Below are 18,915 nucleotides of genomic sequence, written 5' to 3' on the forward strand. Positions count from 1 at the left end.
AATTTTTGTGCATAAACCTTGTGCCTGGATCACATGACCTTGAGCGAGTAATATCGATTAATCTTAACTTCGAAATCTATTTCCCAAAAACTAATTTGCTACTATATTTCATGCATAGAGATTTAAATGCAAATTCCTTTACCAGGATGCCTGCAACTTTTCAAGTGGCTAAAAAATTCGAAACCGAATATTTGCGAAACATCTTTCAATATTTAGATGTTTTTTTCATATAGTATCAACTTTGCTTTGAGCAGAATTGCAAGAATTGCAATCAATGTTTGAATAACATTGAAATGTTTTCAAATCATATTTTGTCGTAGCAATTGACATTCTGGTGACCAATTACGTCTCAACAATAACAGCAAACAAATTGTCGCTGAGCGGATATGATTGGCCTAAAACAATTTTCGCCATGCCTCAGCAACTAAAGGGACCTAACAAGAATTTTAAAATCTAAGCGTGACATTATTCAATTTCAAAAAAAACATAGCTATGTTTTCTGTAAGGCGCAATAATTATGCACTGTTGGTAATGGTGACATCCTTTTAAAAAAAAATGAAAAATGCAGTATTTGCATTATTGTGCGATTATGAAAAAAGTACTCTTACAAAACAGTTTTCTGAATTTTAAAAATCAAGTCTACAAGAAATATTTTTCATTGCTACACTTTACTACAAAAATATTTGAAAAACGTCCAAAAAAGGCTACAATCATACAGTGTGTTAGAAATGACCTCAATTAGAAACAGGAAATGAAGTAACTGAAAATGTTCAGCATGAAAAACAGCTGCTCACAATCCATTTCTGCAATGATTAATACTGACATACAATGAATACTCTTCAATGCATTTGGTTCCTGTTGTCTTTATTCAGATTAAATCATTATTGTTACTTTAGAATTAATACAACTATTCATTACTTTGTTCACCCAAAAAGGTTCTCCTTTTCCCTTTATTAAATGAATATATTCTTTTTTGTGCATTGAAAAAATATTTATCAAAAATCTTAGAAGTAACTATTATAATAGAAACAACCAAAACTGCTTCTTATCTCGGCCTAAAGAAATATGTGACAAAAATATTTCATATGCATCGGAAAAATTGAAAAATAAGTTTATTTTTAATTTTCAGAAGGTCAGCGAAACAAAAAAAATCAAATTGAAGTAGCAGAGGAAACATTATCAGTGAGAAGTAGTTTACTCGTCAATTTTTTCTAAGGTTTTAAATTTCAGGGAAAAATAATTGGGTTTTCACCATCGTTTTTAAAATTTTTTTTGTATAAAGTTTAGGTTAAAAGAACTAAAAAGAAAATTTGCTTTGAAAGGATAAATTTTGTTGAGGCAATTGGTTTTTTCTTACTCAGAAAGATCTTTGTGGAGAAACTGCTAATTCGAATTTTGTGGTATAAATTTTACATAGGATTTTATACCAGAAGAAGAAAATTTTCATCTACAGGTTTTGATTAAAATATTTCAAGCTATTACTCATTACGCTCTCCTGCACCCCTGTCGCTAATTGAAAGTTACCCAAGAGCTCTTCCGATGGCAAAATGAAAATGCCATGCATGTTCCATATGTTGGAAAACAAAAGTTTTCCCTAAGATCCCAAGTACATTGAAAATAGAATAAGAGTGCTTTCTATGTTGTAAGTTGGGGAATTGATTAAACGTTTCGAAGATACCTTGATTATTTATTATTAAATTTTAGGCTAAATGAATGAGTTCCAAAAGAAAAGATGACAGAAAATGAAATAAATTTCAAACCAAAAGTGCTATTTCGTACGTAATCCAAAAAAAACTTGTTTATTTGAGCTGGGTATCTAATCCATATATTATGTGTGAATTACACATTTATATATATATATATATATATATATATATATATAATTTTATATATATATATATATATATATATATATATATATAAACTATGTAACCGGGATTCCCTTTAAATATTTAAAAAAGTGTCGTACGAAAACGAACCTCGGTTTTTTCATGGGCCGCAAGAAAAGTTCTGTGACAATTTTCCTTGTGGTCTTGGCGGTAACGAGAGCTCAATAAATAATTTTAATTTGTCTAGACACTCAAAGGATTAATATTCCACCCTTTTTGTTTTGTGTACCTCCGGTTTGTCTTATGGAGGCTTGATGCAAAAAAAAATGTTATAAATTGTGTATGGTGCAGACTTTAGCTCGCCTATGAAAAAGTTTTTTGCTCGTCTGTGAGATAGAGTGCGGCTCGTGTATGTGGTGTAACGTGGCTCGTCTGTGTTGCAGAGCTGGTGCGTTTATGGGGGAGATTTAGGATCGTCTATGGGACTGACTTTGGCTCGACCATAAGTACAGGTGCGTTTATGTTGCTCGTTAAAAAAGTTCCTCGTCTGTGTATGTTTGAACGCACCATACTCCTTGTGCGCGTTCGCAAATGGTCGGTGTCAGAAACGAGTACAAACGAAAACCTCGACCTGGGATATGCAGTTAAGAGATGCACAGGTTCAAGCCTGGTTTAATGATAAGAATATGCTCGATCAAAAAGTGGTATAAAAGGACCATACTCGACTCAGTTAGTCCATGAAAAGACTTTACCTTGACTTCCACGAAGTGCTGGGCTCTGTGTCTACTGTCAATAACGACCCCCTCCCCCCCCCTCTAGAATTAAGAAATCTTTTGTAAAGTCTTTATGAGTCGAGACCTAAGCCTGGGTATGCCCAGGTTTAGGTATCGACTCATGAAAAGACTTTATAATTCTAGTGCGGGTTCTTTATCAACTGTAGATACACAGCCCGGCACTTAGTGGAAGTCAAGATAATGTCTTTTCATGGGTCCAGCTAGATCTTTTCACAACCAACTAAAGTCAAATAGCCAATCTAAGTTTTTCATGGATTAACTGAGTCGAGTATGGTCTTTTTATACCACTTTTTGGTTGAGTATGTTCTTTTCATAGAATGAGGCCTGAACCTGGTTATCACTTAACTATAAAAAAAGTATCACGTTCAAGTGGGGGGGGGGGGGGGGGAAAGAGTTATATGCCTATCAACTCTTTTTTCGGGGGAGGGGGAGAGAGATAACTGATCCAAATTAGTACCTGGAAGCATGAGAGCCTTTTCCCGAATAGCCCTCGGTTTCGCCGAATAATTCACAACTAAGAAGGTGAACGCAAGCCATGAAATTATGCTGCCTAGTAACAATAGGCAAGCTGACAAAAGATAGAACAACATGATAGAAATATTTAATAAGTGATATATGATATTTTGGTTTTATAATGTTGCATTCTGGCTCAAAATGACCTGTGTTTAAACAGTATCTTGAACAAATATTGCAGGCTATAAGTACATCAAATTAACAAACCAAATCCATACATTCATTGGAGAAGTGGCGTTTTGAACACAATTAAATGCTACAACAATAAAACATCTTCTAATTGAAACTTTCTAATACACTATGGTACCAAAAAGCTACGTACACCTAAAGATTTTTAAAAAAGCAATAGAAACAACAAATAATATAACATTTTGAGTTCAAATTAGTTCTCTAATAACGCGTCATTACACCATTAGCTTTTTTAACGTCTAGTAGACGGTTTGTATAGTTTTCATACAGGTTTCTCACGACGTCTGCGTCAATTTCATTCCAAATTTCATACACTTTTTCTTCTAACTTTTCCCAAAAAACAGTCTGTTTTCGTAATCGCTGCTTCAAAATCGCCCATGAATTTTCAATAGGATTCAGATCTTGACTGTATGCTGGCCATTCCAGTACCTCCCACTCGTTTTCTTGGAAGAAATTGCCGATAATCTTCGATTTATGCACAGGAGCATTATCTTGCTGAAAAATAAGGTCCAGGAATTGTATTTTTTCTACGTAAATTTACAAAATTTCAAAATAACCGACAGCATTTAGCTTGTTTGGACACTTAACAAGCAATTTCCGTCCATCTGATCGTATTGCACCCCAAAACATAAGTGATCGCTTGTCCGAACTCAATTTTATGTGTTCTTTTCAAGAAATCTTGTTCCATTTCTTCGAAAAACTCTAATAATTCCGTCACTGGAGATGCGCACCCTTGTTTCATTAGTAAAATCCACATTCTGCCAGAAAGAGAACGGCTTCTTGAGCATATTGATACACCATTTTGAACGAAAACACTTGCTTTTTTTCTTCAAACTGTCTTTTTTTGCAGCATTTCTTGAAAAAACGCCATATCTTTTGAGAATTCGTCTAACTGTAACTCTGGAAATTGTATTATAGCAAGAAAAAGCGTTATGAGCCACACGAATTCGCTACAGTGAGGTTTTGAGATCTTTCAAAGCATCGGCAACTAACTCTTTTTCTGATTTTTTTGACAATTTGTGGGTCTTCCGCTCGATTTTTGGGCCTCGAAACTGTTGTTTTTCAGGTAACGGTTGTATGCATACTGTGCAGTGGATCTTGAATTTAATTTGAGTTGCTTTTGTATTTTAGACCATAAAAATCCGACATCTCTTAGCGTAACAAATTGGCAAACGGTATAAGAACAAAGCGGTTTAACCATCTTTTCTGTTTAAGCGGAGAAATTGAGAATGAAATATCTCTTAAAACTTCTAAGTTTCACACTTTTTTTCACGCCTTGTCGCAAATCATGCTTATGAAGCACGAATCATGCTTTAAAAGTAGATGGTTTGTATAGTTTTGATACAGGTTTCTCACGACGTCTGCGTCAATTTCATTCCAAATTTCATACACTTTTTCTTCTAACTTTTCCCAAAGAACTGTCTGTTTTCGTAATCGCTGCTTCAAAATTGCCCATAAATTTTCAATAGGATTCAGATCTGGACTGTATGCTGGCCATTCCAGTACCTCCCACTCGTTTTCTTTGAAGAAAATGCCGATAATCTTCGATTTATGCACAGGAGCATTATCTTGCTGAAAAATAAGGTCAAGGAAATGTATTTTTTCTACGTAACTTTACAAAATTTCCAAATAACCGACAGCATTTAGCTTGTTTGGACCCTTAACAAGCAATTTCCGTCCATCTGATCGTATTGCACCCCAAAACATAAGTGATCGTTTGTCCGAACTCAATTTTATGTGTTTTTTTCAAGAAGTCTCGTTCCATTTCTTCGAAAAACTCTAACAATTCCGTCACTGGAGATTTGCACCCTTGTTTCATTTGTAAAATTGACATTCTTCCAGAAAGAGAACGGCTTCTTGATCATATTGATACACCATTTTGAACAAAAACACTTGCTTTTATTCTTCAAACTGACTTTTTTGCAGCATTTCTTGAAAAAACGCCATATTTTTTGAGAATTTGTCTGAATGTACATCTGGAAGTTGTATCGTAGCAAGAGAAAGCGTTATGAGCTACACGAATTCGCTACAGTGAGGTTTTGAGATCTTTCAAAACATCGGCAACTAACTTTTTTTCTTATTTTGACAATTTGGGGGGTCTTCCGCTCGATTTTTGGGCCTCGAAACTGTTGTTTTTCAGGTAAGGGTTGTATGCATACTGTGCACTGGATCTCGATTTTAATTTGAGTTGTTTTTTTTTAGACCATGAAAATCCGACATCTCTTAGCGTAACAACTTGGCAAACGGTATAAGAACAAAGCGGTTTAACCATCTTTTCTGTTTAAGCGGAGAAAGTGAGAATGAAATATCTCTTAAAACTTCTAAATTTCACACCTTTTTTCACGCCTTGTCGCAAATCATGCTTATGAAGCACGAATCATGCTTTAAAAGCAGAAATCATGCTGTACGTAGCTTTTTGGTACCATAGTGTAGATCTCGATCAAAGCAACTGATTATAAAAAGTCTATAAAGGTATTTTTCGCTAGTTATTCAACAAATTTTTCAATAAATATGGTCTTCATTATCTTCAACTATTATAAAAACAGCTGAACGAGCAATCCACATAAGGTTCTTAAAAATTTCGGACAAAAATGAGTTGTAGTCCTCCAAACAATGTGTGGAAAAATGGAAAAAAAAGTGAAAAAGTAGACATTGTTGATCTAAAAGAGAAATTTTGTTCGGAGCAGAATACATGTGATTGTATCGCGTTCTTGTAAAGAAACTTGAAAGATATTGAATCCAATGAAGTAGCTTAAAATTATTCAAGTCTTATTTTTCGACCGTCTTTAGTTTGCACAAGCTACGCATTGAAGTCTAGAAACAAACAAGTGCTGTTTCGAGTTCATAAATGTTCCGCTTTACCACCTCTGTTGTTCTGTTGTTCATCATTTATATGAATGCGTATATCTATATATATATCATGCTTAGGTCTTACATAAATTCGACGCATTCACATCCAATCTGAAATAATTTTTCGTTTTTAAGTGTAGATATTACAGAATTTTGAGTTGAATTTAGCGTTGATCTTAAATATTTTTGCGATGAATTTAGCGTAAATCTTTTCTGATTTTTTTCTGAAAAATCAAAAATTGAGCGCAAGCTGTTTGAAATATGTTTTGAAAAGAATACTTCTCTCATTTGCAATAATGTTAAATCAGTAATCATCCAACTACTCCTTCCTGCGTTACCCCCTCCCCCATGTTACCCCACCCACCCATCCCCCACGAACGCTTAAAAAAAGTCAACTCTTTCTAGCTTCTCTTGCACACAATCGATTTTTTTGAGAATCCCCCATCCTACTAACGGAGCCCCCGCACAAAATCAAAAAACAAAATTATATAAGATCAATGCTCAGATAAAGGCTAAAATAAGTAACATCTACGCTAACAAACTACGCTATCATCAACGCAAACTTATGTAAAATCTACCCTAAATTCAACTCAAAAAATTATGAAGAATCGACTCAGAATTCAACGCAAAAACAGTTAAGATCTACGCTAAATTCATTGCAAAAGTTTGTAAGATCTACCCTAAATGCAACGCAAACTTATGTAGGATCTCTACTATATTCAACGCAAAACTATGTAAGATTGGCAGTGAACGCGTTGATTTTATGTAAGATCTACGCTCAAGCGTATATATTAGATAAATTCAACGCATTCACCATCAACTCTACATAATTTTGCGTTTTTAAGCGTGGACACCTTGGCCAGGGTTTTGACAAGAGTTGTTTCAAAAAAATGTTGTGTTCCAACGAAAAGGAGACAAATAATATATATCTTTCACTGAAAGTTAAATTAGAATACAATTGCTTAGATTTCGTTGTTTTAACTTAATATCTCAAAATTGTCAGGTTGTCTTGACTCTCTCAATAAAAAACGTCTGTCAAAGAGCTTCTATTATCTGTTTTATTTAGAAAGCCAATAATTTTTATGGTTTTAAGGTTGTATGTGTTCGTAAATTTTTGTCCGTATCTGATGTTTTTTGTAGTCTTATCTTTTATTCGCATTGACAACAGGACTCATGGATTACCCAAAAATAAATCATAACTGATACATCCAATTAATGATTAACGGTCGGTGTTACATCAAGTTTATTTGTTTTTAAAACTATTGAGTTGGACAGATTTGCCCGTAAAATTCCATTTTTTGTCGACTCGTAATTTAGTCTGGTTCAATTTTCTCACGACTTTTTTCTTATTTGACACTTGTTTGTCAATTAAAAAACGTGGATTTATAGTTCGGCTCTAATTTTTTTGTCGTTTTGTTTTAAGAAAAAACAATTTTATGTTCCTATGAAAAAAACAATTTATTGTTCTTATGATGTCGCGTTTAGAAACTCAATGATTGTTAACATATTAATCTCAATACTACATCTAAGAAATTTTTCTGGCATTGTTGTTTTTTTAGCTTAAATAAACTGGTTTAATGTCATTTTGTTGTACAGTGTAAATATGAAGCATTATTTTTGATTTGGCACATTAAACGTTATAAAACGTTTGATATTTGATACGGAAGTGATTTTTTTTAAAATTTGGCCAGATCAAAGTTGGTTATCCTTTTCACTGTTTAATTATTCAATGCTGTTCAACGAAGCAATTGTGTGATTATCGGTGTAATACCCAGTCTGCATCTGGTCATCTGGATGTGGTTAGTTTTGAACATACCTGAAACATCTCACTCATTAAAAAGGAGGCTCATTAAGGTTCTTTTATCAAATTGTTTTCCTTTTATTTATCTCGTCCCAATTTAAACAGACTACATGTTGAGAAAAGACAACATCAAAAAACTTCTAACATGGCGTTATTCAGTTCAGCCACTGTTTTTTATAGCTTATATTACTTTCTCGAGGTCCTTTAAACCTTCTTAATGCTGCCTTATTTTTGTTCGTAATATGCCTGGATGCTTTTTGATTAGATTGTACTTAGATTTAGAACTGAAAAGAATGTTACTTGTTTTGCGAAATGTTTGGTATGAACTGGTTAAAAAATTTTACAAATTATATATATAATGTTCTTGTGAGGTTTACACCACTCATTTCTAAAGACATTTTGATTTTTGCGATGACTTTTTGTTCATTTTTGTTGTTTTTTTTCCGAAAAATTTCAACCTTTTGCAACGTTGTTGCATATTTTTTTCGAAAAAATATTATGTCTTGACTCTACTTGTTGCGATTCAGTTTTGATAATTTTATCTCAACTGGTTTTTGAAAAAAATAGTTTCTCACAGTTCATCGGCCTTCTTTTTTCGCATAATTTGGGTGCTATTAACCTTAGTGTATTGAGGTCTTTAAAAATTCCTTTTTAGGGGTTGAATTCAATACGATTCGAGGTAAGAATCTGATTCTTGCGTTTTACAGGGTTTAAATACTTTAAACAACTGTTTTGCCCAGTTTAGTTTAGGTCCGATTTGATGAAATTTATAAAATATAAGTTGAACATACCTGTTCACTAGTAAACAAGATCCTCTCTGTTTGAGGGTCTATTAACTCTCATTTAAAATTTAGTTTATTAATCTAACTATTTTCATGTGTTCCTCTATGCACTTCAGTTGCAGATAATCAAAACCACGAAAATGTACAAATGTCGAGGAGCAATATTGGAAACACTTTTAGGAAGCACATTGCAATAAGAGCTTACCTGTTTATTGAAATATCTATTAATTAGCACAGAATAAAATTACCGTAGTTAGTATTTTAAAGTAGATATAATAACAACATCTCTCAGCTCTATATTTAAAACGCGAAAACGGGACAGAAAAATGTGATAAAAGGAATATATTGTTGCATTTATCATTTTTCGGTGTCTCCTGAGCAGCGAAGTTGGTGATGAGCGATTCGACGCGCTACGGCAGCAAAATTTTTCGATTACTATTTTTTGAGTTTAGGGAGGCGAAACGAATTTTTTGCTCCTTTCGACTTGTGAAACGCTGAGCCGTTTACCCATAGAATTTTGGCGTTACCCTCGATTAGCTCGTGAGACCAATCAGATTATGGCTACACAATGCATTGCCATGGCAGTTAGATTTCCCTCAGTTGTGCCTTATTGGAATTGAAGAAAAGTGCCAACCATAAAGGCATCGGGCGGGACTGAAAATTAATTCTGAGCAAAACAGCTGAAAACATGATAAATTCTTTTTTAAATTTGCAAGATGTTGTTGTCTATCGTGGCGTTCGCATGCATTTCTGGCGTACAATTTTTGAACTGTTTTAATTTCGGAAGATGGAGAGGTTTTTGGTTTTTCTTAGTGAAGCATTTCAGGGAAAGTTATTCCTTGATTTTTTTTTGCTTTGGAGAGAGGATCGGTGATGAGATCTCTCCGACTAGGCATTTCATTCCGTTCAATTGTTTTTAACTGTTTACTTGGATGGATTTGTTTAACTAAATTGTTTAGTACTGTTTCCAGTTTAAAGATCTTCTCAAAAGCGGAAGGCTTTGCTTTTCCTAAGGGACAGGAAAGATCAGTTGTCGTTTAAACATTACTGAAGTTGCCTGCTCAGCGCTTTGTGCACAGACCCATCATTGACAACTTTCACTTATGCGAGAGCTCAGTGACTGGGAAAAAGACCCCGACTGATAATCCAGCATTGCTTGAATTAACAATCTCATAATCTCATTTGTCCAAACAATTGACAAAATTTTACCCTGCTTTGTTTTTGCGGAGTACAATGAAGTTTTTTTTGCCAAAATAAAAATTTCTGCATAAACTTCCTCAATTTTTTAGCACAATTTCCCGACTATTATTGGATAGCATTTCGAGGCTCGGGGTGATATTTTGGTTAGCCATTTATGTTGCAGTCTTCTTCAATATGATCTCAAATCAGGATTGGATCGAAGGCAGCAAAATCTCAGTTAGGGGCTGTTGCGCTTGAGTAACATTAAAAGACGAGGAAGTTAACAGCGCGGGCAGTGAAACCCAGGAAAGTGAACCGCCGAGCCCTTCAGATTTCTAAGCTTTCATGGAACACTCCACACCGACGTTTGGAACATCTTCGGGCATGCGCTACATACGGTGTGACTCTTACTCTAAGGACATTGCGGGAGGCAAAACGAAAAGTGTTGGTAAGAAAAAAATTCTATTTTAAAATTGCAACGTTCGTGCAACAGATGAATCGCCATAAAACAAGAAGGGTACGCCATATTTACCGCAAGTTTTTAGGCAAAAAATATGATGAAACGCCCTGAATAAATTTTAAAACTGAATTTAGGGTATTTCACTGCTTTTTTACGTGTTTGATCACAGGACAAGGCAGTACAGGTACAATAACATCTGATTGTTTACTTTGGAGAATTATTAGGTCTTTCTAACGCAGTAAATCGTTAGGAATCTGATTGAGAGAAGATCTATGATCGTTAAAACCCGAAATACCAAAAACAGTTTTGAGATTGTGAGTTGGGTGTTAGGAGAGAATATTCAAAAAGTCTTTTTGAGGCTAGCACCTCTGTGGGAATGTACACAACACCTTATTGATCTGGGATCCAGTTGCGTTGTTCGAGAGTTCCTTGAAGCAGTCCCGCAGACCCAATTGGCTTTAATCTTGGCTTGAAGCTGCTCGTGTGCTCCGTAAACGATAGGAAGCGAAAACACAGTTTGCAAAAAAACGACTTAAGCTAAATTTGTTAAAGGATGAGTTTATGACTTATGACAAATGAAATTAGTAATTTTTTGTTTTTTTTTCTTCATTTTTTTGTGTTCTCACTAACAAGCCGGACACCAGGAGCCTAACAAGCCGAACTTTTGACACCAGGAGCCGATGAATTACGTCACAGAATTCGTTGTGTCTTTTGCAGCTGTAGTTGCTCTTGAGAATGGAAAACCCTCAGATGTTTACGTCATACCGGATACAATTACACAAGACAGTCGCATCTCGACTTAAAGGAACGGAGTTTTGCAATGAAGAAAGCACGTTATCAGATTGACATAAGAAAACGAAGCCTCGCACTGGCTCACCATGTCGCTGAGGTGTTATGGTTTCATGCAACTACTTTGATTAGTGTAGTTTTAATTCAGCGCTTTGTCGCTGCTTCTAGAGCCTGGCATTTTGATTACGTTTAAATGAATGGCTACAATGCACTTAGCGTTAACTTTTTATTAGCTTGTGTGGTTTTTCAACTAAAATTTGAAAAAAATGTTAGTTAATTAAACACATGTGAATTAAGTAAACGGGATTCTGGAGACCGCGACAATAATATTCTGAAATGAAATTCTGAAGACGAAAAATATCTGCGAGGAGCCTGGACAGCTCCTAAAACAAAAACTGCGCCGTTGAAAGACATTTTAATAGAAACAAGTGAAGAAAAAAGAGGAATTTTAGAAGATGAGCAGCGTATGAAAGTTAATATAGCATCATAAATAAATGATTGGAATTCAAAGAAATTGATGCTGAGAATAAGAAGTATGTGTGAAAGCGTTCCTTGAGAGTAAATACCTAATTTTAAGTAAATATAACCACTATATGTATCGATTAAGCTGGTTTCGGCTTAATATTTTTAGGTTTTCTAGACAATTGCTGAATGAATACGAACTGATTTTACGTCAATAACATCAGACAAAAAACCAGTAAAAGAACATCGAAAAAACCTTGCCGTCTAAGTTTCATTTGTTGTCTTGATCGTTGCTTTGTACATTACTGATGCTTACACGTTGTCGCTTTATATACTGAATGAACTGAACCCTCGAAACCATGTAAAACTCTGATATGATAAAACACTCAGTAGTTCGATTATTCAATTCATTCAAAGGCTATATATAATAAGCAACGTGTAACTGTTAGCCATATCAAGTAACGTATTAGCTGTAAAACGTACAAAGCCACAAGTGGAACTTAGACGGCAAGAAACCCAACCCGTGAATTTTTTTGACAATGGTGTAGTAGAAGTAAACAAATTTTTGTAGAAAACATTGGTAAGGGGGCCCACAAAAACAATTTTAGAGACGAAAAAACATCGATTTTAAAAATTTTTGGTAGATTTACCAAAAATTCGAGAAAACTGATACAGTCGGTTCGTATATCAAAAAATAACCTCTGATATAGAGAAAATTGAGAAAAAATAATGCAAAATTGTTCAATTTCGATAATTTTTGGTCAGTTTTGAGGCAATTCAAAAAAAAATTAGAAAATTATTACCGAGTATTGAAAAACCGTATTTTCGAGCATAAAATTGTCCAGTTCAGTGGATTACCGTTCCTTATTCAAGAAATTGCAAAAAATTGACCGAAAATAGAGAAAAATTGAACAAAAGCATAAAATTTTGACAAATTTGTCAAAAATCAAGTTTTTCAACAAGAAGGTTCGTAAATTGAGTAAAACTCAAAAAACACAAAATGTAAAAAATTTTCTCAGCCTCCGGTCTACAGAAAAAAATATTGAATCACTAAAAATTTTCCTCGTTTATGTACCGTTTCGTCCGCGTCATTTTCGTCATTTAACATTTCAATTCTCCGTGTTCCGTTTCTTTTAATAACGTCGCTCTCCCAAAACTTCGCTTTTCGTTTTCATCCGCTACTTTTTGGGATTTCGATATAGTATGTCATATGTGATGAAGTATGTTGTTGTTTTTGCTGTAGTATGTTGAGTATGCTATTATGTTGGTTTGTTGTTTAGGTCTTATAGCTCTCTAGGGTGTGACTTAAGTTTATTCTCGAGTTACGGCTGGACTGTCCTTTGACTTTTCAACTATACTAATTTACTAGCCAACCTGGTATAGTATATTGATTTTGCTGCTGTTTGTTTGTGTGTACCTGTATGATTGCTAGTTGGTTTGGTCTTGTTGCCTTATAGGGTGTGACTTAAGTTTATTCTCGAGTTACGGCTGAATTGTTTCTTGACTTTTCCAACTGTCTTAGTCTACAAATTCCTTATTGTAGTTTATTCAATTTTGCTGTAGTTTGTTTAATACCATTAGTATGCTGATTGTTTGCTTTGGTTTGGGTTTTCCTAGGATGTGACTTATGTTTTTTCTGGAGTTACGGCTAGTAAATTTCTCGACCTTTTCATCCTTTTAGTGTACTACTGCATTGCCGTAAATTAATTTGTTGTTATTTTAAGCCCCATAATGAACTATGCCAGATTGTCTTGCATTAGCTTCTCTCCTTCTTCCTAGGGTGTGACTTAAGTTTGTTCTGGAGTTACGGCTATGTTGTTTGGTTGAGTTTTTGCTGTGGTCTGCTAACATAGTTCTTTCCGATCTCATTTCCGCCCGTTCTTTCCCCACCGTCGCGTTTTGTTGCGTTGCGCGTTTTTCGCTCAATTTCCCGTCCGTCCAATTTTCGTTCCGCCGCGCACTGCTCGCTTGACTTCTCGCCTGTCCCGTTTCCATTGCGTCGCGCGCTGCTCGCTCGACTTCCCGTCCGTAACGCTCTCGTTTCGTCGCGCGTTGCTCGCTGGACTTCCTGTTTGTCCTTCGTCTCCCACCGCGTTGGACGCATAGCGTTCAACGCTTCAATTCTATTTTTGTCGGGCACTGTGTGCTCGACGACCTTTTCTGCTCTTTGGGCGGTCTGTTTTACAAACTGTCTACAGTGTGCTGTGTCTGGTTGCTTTTGCGTTGGGTTTATTTTGCGTGGATTTGGTTTGTTTGGAGTGTGCATATAATAGATAATCGTTTGCAGTGGTAGTTTTGCTGGTCTGTGGAAGTAACAACATCGTGATATCTCATAGTCTTGATAAAAAAACTCAAAGAGTTGTACGCTGTCAGGTCAAAGCGTGAAGCTGAATTGCATGCTATACATGATGATATCCTTCATTGTATAAATAGTCAAAGTAGGCGAGTGAAAGTTGAACGCCTAGTAACAAAGTGCAACGAAGCATTTTTGACTGTTGTAGACAAAAATAAGGATCTGATAGCTTTTGCTGGAAAAACGGAGGATCCAAGTGCACTTGTTCCTCCATTAGAGTCTTACTTGGAAGCAATGACAACTAAGAACGACAAGATGCTCGCTTCAGCTCGAAATTACATCAACTCTGCTGATGATAAAGTGAGTGATTTCCAGGAACCAAGGGCTTTCATTTGTTCTAGACTTCACTGAATTGTGGCCTCGTCAAAAACATCTAGTCGGCGTAAACATGATTACTTAATTGCTAAAATGAAGCGCGAGGAAACTCAAAAACAAAATGAAGCAGTCATTTGCCTCGCAAAACAGAAAAAGCAAATGGAACTAGATGAGCTGGAGGAAAACAACAGGAAACGGTTGGCAGACGCAAATCTGCAAGAATTTGAATTGCTGGACGCCGTTTCTAAAGGTAGGCAATCTGAAAAAACTGCAAGTGCTAGGAGCTCAATGAGAAGTGAAAAGGCTTTCCAAGACTGGATCAACACCTCACTTGCTTTAAGTTTTAAGAATGAGGAGAAAACTAGTGAATCAGAGGTTACGAAAGACCCTCCAGAAAGCCCTAGACACAACAACGGCGAAACAGTGGAAGATCACAACACTGAAATTTCAAGGCTTTCTATTCAAAAAAATTGTCGAGGCAATTACATTTTAAGCAATGAGACCTTACAGCAACTCAATCTTTATTATACTCCACCTGAAAATTTTTTGGCGGCTGCTAACACAAAGGCGTTGTACCAGGCGCACTACGGGCGCAAACGAATCAAACAGGCCATCAAAGCACGGCGCTTCCAAGCATAACTAACCAAGGAACCGCTGATAGTCACCCACCTTCTGTACACGTCCCAGGGGCTTCTTCACCACCCATTCAAGAGCCCGTTCGACCACAAATAACTCAAATAATTCGTCCAATTTTTTTCCACAAGAACAACTACAAATTTCAGAATCCAAGGGACCTGAAACATCAAGTCTACCAAAGAATAATTCGGCCCAGCGTATATGCTCCCGACAACAATTTAGTTTTGTTCCCCGAGCACCAAACGCCACTCTTCCTCCTTTTCCGGCGAAAAATCCTCCAACCCCCGCAATAAACGTTCCCCTGAACCCAAGCGCCCCACCAAGTCCAAACACTCAACAGCACAAGTGCGAACCCGCTCATCCTAATGACCTTCTCTTTCCGAACCCAGTTTTCGCACCTAACCTCACTGCTCCCATCCCACACGCCACTTTGATTAATCAGCCTCTCGTCCACAACACTTTTCAAAATAATAACCGAGTACACAAAGTTGTACGTCCTGTTGCGGCTCCTGTCCCAAATATGCCCAATATCCCTCTTGACCAACACTTTGTGCCAAATATGAGTAATTGGCGGTTTCCACAGCACAGACCATGAAGAGTCAACCAAAACATTAATACCGTGAATAGTGTACCCCCAATTGTACAGGCACATATCGCACAACCAGTTACTAATTTTCCACAACAAATATATTCACCCCTTTTGATTGATATGCAATCACCATCCGGAACACAACAGTGTGGTCCGCAGGTGTCTGCACCCGCCCCTTCAATAGCAGTCAATTGCGTCATTGATTAGGGAGTTGGCTGATGCAATAACCAGCAAGAAAAGTGACCCCTTGCCAGAATGGAAACTTGCTCAGTATAATGGCAATCCATTACAATGGCACGAGCGGTATGGTCAATTCAAAAGCGCGATTGACTCACAACCGCTAAATGGTGACATTAAATTGACATACATCAAAACACTCGTCACCGGTAAAGTAAAAATTGCAATCGCCGATTTTGCTTACTGTGGTTTAATGTACAAGGATGCACTAAGGACTTTAGAACGTAAATTTGGCCAGCCACAGGAAGTCGTAAGTGCACACTTGGATAAACTAAATAAAACTAATTTTCCGCCTGTTAAAATGCACAATAGTGACAACATCATTAACATCCAGCCTCGTTTGGGTTTTCAAGTCACTATCATATGATGCTGACTTGAAAAGCGCTTCCCTACTTAACCAAGAAGCTGTAGAGAAGTTACCACCAAACATGAAGGAGTCATGGTCGGTTTTTACGGTTAAGAAGCACTGGTTTAAGCCTACCCTCCTTGACTTCAGTGATTGGCGAGATTTGATGTGATTTTCTTAAAGAAAAGGCTGAGGCCCATGATCTTATGAAACAAAGCACAACCAAGGCAAGGCCTGAAGATAACAGCACTTCAGTACCCAAGACCAAAACAGCCTCAAAAGTGTTTGCATCAAATTCACAACAAAGGGAAACAAAGAAGCAAATGCCATCTTCTTCCACAAAGACTTACTCTCGCTGTATTGTATGCAAAGGTAACTACCGGCTATGGGAGTGTAGAGTTTTCAAGGAAAAGACTCCAACCCAGAGAGCTAAGTTGGTGGCGGATAATAAACGTTGCTTCTCGTGCTTACGGGACAAGCACACATTCCGCCAGTGCCCTCAACCTAGAAAGTGCCAAGCAGAAGTGTGTAATAGTTCGCATAACACATTATTGCATGGAGCAGATAGGGTTTTCCCAGCAAAACAGTCAACAAATCCCAATTTTACCCAGTCTTCTGGCAACATATGTCAAAGTAAAGCAACTACTAGTCAACAGCCGTCTAATAAGACCACAACAATGTCATCTCTTACTGATGTTAAGGGGCTCCTTCAGATAAAGGAATTGCATTTGGTCAATTCGTCCGGTTTAGATACCAAGGCTTTAATTTTGTGTGATAACGCCTGCAGTAACTCTTGGGTGGCCGGTAGTCTAGAAGATAGACTCGGTTTGCACGGTAAAGCACTAAAGCTAACTGTCAAGGGTATTAATACCGAAGAAATAGTTGACACTAGGATTGTTGAAGTTACTGTGAAACCAAGAGAACATCAACATTTCGAACCATTTACCATCAATCCTTTCGTTAAGGAGAGTCTGAACGTCGGCTCTGATATAATAAATGTACAGGCTCTGCAAGAGACTTACCCACACTTAGCAGTTCTTGATTCCGTGGCATATTCCTGTAAACACATTGAGATGATGCTCGGACAAGATGTCTATCATGCCATCCGCCCCTTAGAATAATTCTCTGCCGATGAGAAGCGTTCATCCGTTGCCGTACGCTTACCCATGGGCTGGGTCTTCAGCGGTCCTTTACCATCAAGTTCTTGTTTAACCTCAACGTGCTTTAAAGTGATTGTCGAACATGACAATGAGTTAGCAATTCAAGTAAAGTCAAGGTACGACATTGAATCATTCGGGGCAAACAAGCAGGTCGACTCATGATCTGCAGCAGACGCAAGGGCTCACGAAATCCTTGAGAGTACCAACATACACAATGGACTGAGATACGATGTCGGCATGCTGTGGGCAGCAGACAACACCAAGCACCCAAAAAATTACTTCTCCTCCCTTGTGCAACTAAAATCTCTCGAAAAAGGATTGAAGAAGACAAGGATGAAGAGCTTAGGGAGAAGTATACTAGTACCGTCAAGGAAGACCTAAATAAGGGGTATGTAATTGAGGTTCCGGACGCTCACAAGTTTGAGAGCCGGTCCGATAAAGAGTGGTACCTACCCCACCATCCTGTTTTAAACCCGAACAAACCGGGTAAGGTACGTAGGGTGCTCAATGGAGCAGCAAAATTTCATGGCGCCTCACTGAATAAATCTTTGCTCACTGGCCCTGATCTGCTCCAGAACCCTATTTACGTACTTCTTCGCTTCCGACAACATCCATATGCCGTCTCTGCCGACATCGAGGGAATGTTTCTACAGGTTGGTGTATTACCATCAGATCAACCATCAGTTCGCTTTCTGTGGCTGGAGGACCCCACAACTAACGTTGTACTGTATCAATATACGCACCATATATTTGGGGCTAAACACTCGCCCACATGCGCAAACTATGCATTACAACGCACTGCGAGAGACAATGCCAAGTTTTACCCCGAAGCTGCAAAAACGGTCTTTAAAAACTTCTACATGGACGATTACCTTGACTCAGTGGAGTCTCCTGAGAAAGCCATCAATAGATCGAAGGAATTGGTACATCTTCTCCATCTTGGTGGGTTCAAGCGTACAAAGTTCGTAATCAATGTGCCAAATCTGGTTGACCTAAATGATGGTTCTCCTCAATCTACTGAGCCCAAGGTTATTGTTTAATGTCAAGAGGATTCATCGCATCGGCTAGGGCTAAAGTGGGATCACACTTAAGACACTTTAGTTGTGAGTAGGGGTATAAGCTGCGCCATAGCTAAGTCCCTCACGGAAAACTTTGGTCCTAAGTATTGTCTCGAAAATCTTTGATCCCATTGGTCTTGTCGCAGTCTACCGTCGGTGCGCGACTGCTCTTAAAAGACATCTGGCGGGTCACAGGACAACAATGGGATGATCAGCTCCCGCAAGGCAAGGTTCAAAGATTTGTTTTGGCTTGGAGTGTGGATTTACCAAAGCTTGAAAACATCAAAACTGCTCGAAGTTATTTTACTGGACCCTTTGATAATGAAGAATTGCATATGTTGAGTGACAGTTCCCAGGATATTTTTAGTGCCGTCGCATTTCTTCGAGCCCGAGTAACAACTCCTACGGGCAAGGTAAAAACAAAGCTTGCGTTTGTTCTGGGAAAACGCGCGTGGCGCCAATGAAAGTAATGACTGTCCCAAAACTGGAGTTGCAAGCAGCTCTACTCGCCGCTCGACTGAAAAGGGAAATTACACAGGCAGTTACTGTAACTGTTAACCAAGTTTTCATGTG

At 37.3% G+C, this 18,915-nt stretch overlaps 1 protein-coding gene across 1 annotated transcript in view; it reads right to left on the bottom strand.

Moving 5' to 3' along the window:
* Nucleotides 1-3,276, bottom strand: part of LOC142340308 (cytochrome P450 4c3-like) — a 74,370-nt gene extending 71,094 nt beyond the window's left edge. The window contains exon 1 of the mRNA XM_075390882.1: nt 3,081-3,276. Within this exon, the coding sequence (XP_075246997.1) occupies nt 3,081-3,213 (133 nt within the window). The 5' untranslated portion in view covers nt 3,214-3,276. The remainder of the gene's footprint in view (nt 1-3,080) is intronic.
* Nucleotides 3,277-18,915: the final 15,639 nt, after the last annotated feature.

The sequence above is a fragment of the Convolutriloba macropyga genome, chromosome 5 (assembly GCF_964194025.1).
Source record: "Convolutriloba macropyga chromosome 5, txConMacr16.3, whole genome shotgun sequence".
In the NCBI taxonomy this organism is placed as follows: domain Eukaryota; kingdom Metazoa; phylum Xenacoelomorpha; order Acoela; family Convolutidae; genus Convolutriloba; species Convolutriloba macropyga.